The sequence below is a fragment of the Cimex lectularius genome, unplaced genomic scaffold (assembly GCF_000648675.2).
Source record: "Cimex lectularius strain Harlan isolate CLEC.00 unplaced genomic scaffold, Clec_2.1 scaffold301, whole genome shotgun sequence".
NCBI classification, from domain to species: domain Eukaryota; kingdom Metazoa; phylum Arthropoda; class Insecta; order Hemiptera; family Cimicidae; genus Cimex; species Cimex lectularius.
This window is the reverse complement of record NW_019392845.1, coordinates 338,495-344,936: the sequence shown is the minus strand read 5'-3', so window position 1 is coordinate 344,936 and position 6,442 is coordinate 338,495. Positions and strand designations below refer to the sequence as shown.

General features: G+C 34.1%; 1 protein-coding gene across 1 annotated transcript; it reads right to left on the bottom strand.

Annotated features, from left to right (window-relative positions):
• Nucleotides 1–1,435: 1,435 nt before the first annotated feature.
• Nucleotides 1,436–4,337, bottom strand: LOC106664670. The gene is made up of 4 exons (XM_014390605.2): nt 4,008–4,337; nt 3,844–3,903; nt 1,832–2,083; nt 1,436–1,764 (listed from the first exon to the last, which is right to left on the bottom strand). Exons 1-4 carry the CDS (start codon nt 4,087–4,089, stop codon nt 1,469–1,471), a joined length of 690 nt encoding a protein of 229 aa, XP_014246091.1. The 5' UTR covers nt 4,090–4,337; the 3' UTR covers nt 1,436–1,468.
• Nucleotides 4,338–6,442: the final 2,105 nt, after the last annotated feature.

Sequence of the window (6,442 nt, the reverse complement as noted above, 5' to 3'; positions counted from 1 at the left end):
TTCTTAGTTGGGATACTGAGCTTATACTGCCTGTAAGAATACATCCCTTAAAAATTTTTAATTATCTCTTAGACAATCCTCCATTGATTATCTTACAATAGTTGGTCCGTTTTAAAGAACTAGAGGTAAATAAAACACAGATAAAATCTCCAACTTGTTTTCGATTGGATTATGTAAATAAATCTAAGAAAAATCAATCTCTCCTTTGCTGGTTTTTCTGTAAAGCTTCTTTCTAACATTCCGGTCGTTTGATTTTTTTTAAATTGTCCCATTTATAAGTTTCAAATTTGTTTGGGTGATGGTTTTAAACGCTTTTGCATTCCTTTGAAAAGATTTCTGGTAAAATCTTGAGGCATTTTGCCCTTCATCAAGAAGAGCAGTTTCCAACTCTAGTGTGTTAAGACCTGGGTTTCGCCGTCGTACCCCATCGCTTAAGTTGGTTCCAAATGTATTCGATTGGGTTCAAATCCGGACTTCGAGCTGGTCACACCAAGCATTCAATTCCAACCTCATTCAAATAGTCATCCATAAAACACGGTCTGTGGGACCTGGCATTATTCTGCATTAGCAAGAATCTCTCACCGATGTGGAGGAGGGGACAAATGGCACTACATGTTCTTCAATTGTCTTGTACCTTTGTAAAATTTCTTCCTCGCACAGCAGCCAATTCGGTGAGGGCCAAGGAAATGTCACCCCATTAATGACCCTCTGTGGAATGCCACCAACCTACACCATGAGGCGTACCTTTTTCCTGAGCATCTCCACATGAAATTACGCCCCAATCTTCCAATGTCCAATTCACATGATCTCGTGCGAAGCCACGGCCATTTTCTGGCCCACCGGACCTCAGCCAACGGTTTACTCTGTCACACACCACAACCAACGGCGCCACTCGCACGGTCTCGCCCTCATACCTTCGTCAAGGCATCTCAACACAACACCGCCCTTTTCAGGGCCACAAAACTCCCAGTCACTAAAGGATCATTACAGGTCTGCTTACTGGACATCGCCAATTCAATAGGCACTTAAAAATACTGGGAGTGGTAAAAACCAGATGAAGATGAAACGACAGTTTTATGCTATATTATATGCTACTGTGAATGCCTGACAACGAAACAGTTTCTACTGGAAGGCAAAGCTTAATGCAGTAAATGTAACTGAGAAGACGCTAACAAGGATTTTTCAGGATGCCACCAAATAAGTAATTTTGAGTTTTTTTAAATAATGCTATATATATATATATAGGAATATCGAGTACTCTGGGGTGAGTGTGTGATGTCTGGGGAGCAAAAGTAAGTTATTAGCGCGAATGGAGTGGGTTCGGCNCCAAATTATTGCCTATAAACGTCGAGCCTTCTACAATTGAAAAGGTGCTCCACTGTTACTCTATAAATAATGCTATAATTACACTATTATAATATTTATATTAGAATAATTCTTTTTTTCTAAATAGGTACTTTTAGCGATTTTATTTATTACGACAACAAGAAGTAAACAGCCTCGCAAAGAAACTGCTGTTTTTCTTGGGCACCTCGAGCGCCTGCAGGCCGAGGAGCTGTTTCTTCAGCTGGAAATGTTTGCGTTCAATGACATCAGCTCTACTTTTTAAACGTACTAGCTTCCCACAGCCCCGAATCTTCTGCTCGTGCTTCATCATCCTCCACCTAGCGTGCGACAACGCCATCTGAGCCCGATCGTGAAAGAGGAGCTTCACTTTTTCCTTGAGGTCTTCGATGACCACCTTCTTCTCGTCGCTGGTCTTGGCTGAAAATTACAAGTCCTTACAATTTCTTTTAACATAGCTTAAGGGGTCAAGTTATTATTGTATTACCTAAGACCATTTTTGTTAGGATTTTCTTGGCACGTTCGATGTCCCGCTGGAGCTCCCGAACGCGGACGTAGCCGAGGGTCAATTCCCGGAAGACCTCATTCTCGAAAAACAAGTCCTCGTGGACTTTCGGAGGCGATCCCTGTGCCGTGGGCGAAACGCATTTCTTCTGTTCGGTTGACTTTGCCGCATCCCCGTTTTGGCGTACTGATTCTTCATGTTTCAAAGACGCGTCGGATATTATTTTCTCTAGAACTTAATCGGACAAAATCACATTAGAAACTATAATTCACGAACCGATTTACGAATCCATGCGTCAGGTTAAAGAGGAAGAAAGTTATCTCTAATAAATATTTTTTTTTTATATTTAATATATTTATTACAATGTCATTGTCAGAGAAGTAGTAAAGAGAATTGACTATGATTCTGATGACTTTGGATTGGAAGGACTGTTTTGGTCCCGAACAATTCTAGTCGGTACGGTTTTACTATTGTCTTGTCGATTTTCAGTTTTTAGTTGATATGTAAATTTGGGTGACATTCGTCTGTAGGGAAGTCCGAAAATTTTGTTTAACGCCTGCCGTTTTAATCATGTATGTTGGTTCCAGGTTTTTGAGTCTTGATATAACCCAAGGTGACGGACGTAATAAATAACTAAAGGCAAATAATTTTACATTGTATTTTCAGTTTTCTTAGTGCATTGAATTTTTAAATATTTATTCAGAAATTGTGAGATGCGGTCTGGTGTGATGTAAGTTTCAGAAAAAACATTTTTTGGCAAACCCGTGTCAGACGCTTGACCACCGCGTTCCATGTTGAAAGTCTAAATTTTTTTTTTATTATAAATTTATCAATTATAAAAGATATAAAGAAAAACAGTATTCAATGTGATATATTCCTAAGACAAGATAGAAAACAAGTGAGATCTAAAATATATAGTTTTGTGTTCTTTTTGAACAATTTTGTTTTTTTTAATTCATAAACAACTTATGAAATTAATTCCGTTATGGATTGTTTTATTTTTACCAGGCCGAAGGAAATTGAATATTCGCCCACCACGAGACTACCTACGTCTAACATCGGCTTGGGGGCCGCGGTAGCCGAGTGGTTAAGGCGTCAGACTCTCGGCTATTAGATCCCGCGGTCGTGGGTTCGATCCCCACCGTCGCCTCTGGACTTTTTCTGACGCCTAAGGGGACCGGTGGCCGCAATTGAAAGAAATTGACACGGCACTCATCAATGGAAGGGGCGGGATCGGATCTCAGCGACCCTGAATTTGGTCCCAACCCCCTTCAAAAATGAGTTTCTTCGATGGAAAAACACCGGTACAACGGGGGCTCAAGTTCATCAAAATTCTCTTTTTACATGATTATTCGGAAATCGTGAGATGCGGTCTGGTGTGACGTAGGTTTCAGAAAAAACATTTTCTTTATCGTGCCAACGTTTCGATCTTTATTGAGATCATCTTCAGGGCCTGGGATTTACAAACATTGTTTAAATTTAACAAATACATGTAGGATGTGGAAAAAAGTGAATTTATATAATGCAAAAAAAAAAATTTTTATATTCAATCAATGCGTAGAATAGAAATAGAATCAAAGAACGTCAATAGAATATAAAAAATATTTTTTTGCATTGTATAAATTCACTATTGTCCACACCCTACATGTATTTGTTAAATTTAAACAATGTTTGTAAATTCCAGGCCCTGAAGATGATCTCAATAAAGATCGAAACGTTGGCACGATAAAGAAAATATTTTTCTGAAACCTACATCACACCAGACCGTATATCACGATTTCCGAATAATCATCGACTTAACGGTCACTTTTCTTTTTACAGTTAGCACACACCTTTCATCTCCCACGTAGACTTAAAAAAGGTGTGTTTAGTTGGTATAAAATATCTATCTTAGAGTGGTTATAATTAATTTAGTTGACGGTTCCTGTTTTTTCTTATGTCTGTTTTTCTTATCTTAAAATATGTAAGACTTATGTTGTAAATTTCACTTGTACCTTGTTTGATTTGTGGCCAGCTTTTATTAACATTGTTACAATCGTTTCGTATTTGCGGATCTGAAAATTTAGAATCAAAGTTTACATTTGAGGAGAGAGATAATTTGAGCGATGGTGGGATTGCGTTTGGAAAGAATTGAGCGTTGAAAGTCGTCGGCACATACCTGTCTGGTCGCCCTCGTCTCCGTTTTTGTAAGATCTACCGGATTTCTGCAGGCTGAGAAAGTTTGGATCCGCTGTGATCATTTAAGTTAAATTTATCCGTCCAGGGGTACTCTCATTGTATGATTTGCGCCGATCTCTGAAACTCGAGCGTAGGATATCCAAATCTACGTATGGATCCTCCCGTGAAAATTTTGTCCGTCCCTTCTCACCCGTTGGAAAATCTGGTCTCAATCCCAATTCGCATCCCGAGTGTCGTAAAATTTTTCTGATGAGTTTTGAGAAAGCGGAAAATGCGAATTCACCAGCTGACGTTACATTATTTGCGATTAGCCATTTAATATAATCAATATTTTTGTCCGTAAAAGAAAATTTTACGCGTCTAGTTCTTGGAATGGTTTCGCCGGCATTTTACGCACGTTGATCGTAATTGCCCGTTTCAATTTCAATACGGCAAAAAAATCGGCTGAAATTCTTCTAAAAATAAAATTATTATGAGTTATTTTTATTTTTCTATTATTGCCAATGACGAGATGACTTATTTCCAGCCTCACGATCATAAAGCATAAATTAATCAAAAACATTCATTTTATGAAAATTAATGCAACATTTTGAGAATTTAATAGGTAAAACTATTTAGTAAGTCATTTTTATTTAAAAAATAAATTATTATAATATTATTCTTTAAAAACGGCGATAATACTACCTACTGAGAGTAACTCAATTTTTCACCGTTTTTATTATTTAACGAGATTATCATTTGAAAACTATTGGATTGTAGGATTTGATTGAGTACATTTTTTAAAGGAAATTGTTTACTATTTTTCTTTAGTTAGATCTATACAGTTATAAGTCTTTTGTTTGTGTTTACACTTCTTTTAGATTTTTTTAAAAGGATATTTTATATTTAGCCTCGTTATAATTTAAAATATATGTTTGCTTGATATAGTTTAAATTATTAATTTTAAACACTCTCTCAAATGACTTTTTTGTGTAGAATCTTACATTTAGGAGGAGGACGTAGTAAAATAATTTATCAATATTAAATTATTATTATTCGTAAATAATAGTAAATTGTTTGTTCTATATCAAACAGACATTGTATGAGTCTTACATCTCAATGGCTATTGTACATAAATATGTTGACATAAGAGAAATAAGTGTTTTTCTGTTTAGTTTTCTCATCACAATTATTCCAATAATTTTAGTTAATTTAATTTTAGAGGTAGTTTTATAAAAAAATTTAATCATTGTTTAAAAAAATTTATTTATGAGATAATTAAAGGTTGTGAAATCATATTTAACTGATTAGAAAAAACAAACATTTATATTTTCTTGGCACCAACAAATATATGATTTACCATTAACATATATTATGATTTCTCAATGGGTTTTGCAATTGCACAAAAACAAAAATTCAACATTTATTATTAAATGTAAATCATTAAAACTCATCATTTAATAAATGTACCAACTGAGGTTTTTTTCTTTAATAAAATTTAGATTATTTCACGATTTTTTTTTGAAAATATAAATAGCCCTAGGATTTGAAGAAATCTAATTAGACTATTTACTAAAATCTTTTTTCCTTATTATTTTAAACTATATGGTTATAAAAATAAATATTTGTGAGAAATACATCGATACCTTTTAATAGATTTCTTATTAATTTTATTATAAAGTAAATTATTTCTCTATTTACATGTAATTGTATTTTTAAAGCATTTATATTCAAATATCAAATCCTAGGACTTTCTACATTTTCTTATTTCTCTTTAAAATGTGCACAATTTCAATGTGCTGGACACCCTGAAAAATTCTAGTGTTCATTGGTTTCATCAGGAACGTTTAGAGATGTGTGTAATCTAATGACTTGGATTCTACATTATAATTGTGCAAAAAATAATAAAGAAAGAAAAAAGAAAAGCATCGTCATTTTAGAATTAACACTTAACCTTACTTAAAAAACTTTCTTAATCCAAATACAACAGTCAATAGTATAATGATATCACCCTTGCCTTTGAATAAATTTGTGGTAATCTATACACATTTTATAAACTTTAAAACATTCTTGCTGGAAGGAATTGCAAAATCTTAAAAATAAAGACAACTTTAGCCAGCAAAACCTGTGTAAAATTAATGATGTTAGTTTATTTTAACAAACACACTGCTAATGCGATGTAATATTTTGTAGATATTTAAGTTTAATTTTTTTAATGATGAAACCACATAAAAGCTGATTGAAAATATAAATTTTCAAATTTTGCTAAATGTAACACACGTTCATATTTATAGTTTTCATTTTCCATAATCGATTCGATTTTTTGGTTTTGTATCCAGTTCAAAAAAAAAAAAAAAAAAAAAAAAGCGAACAAAAAGCATATTTGAAATCTAGTTCAAACAATATTGGTCCCAACAAGGCTGCAGCTAAAAATTT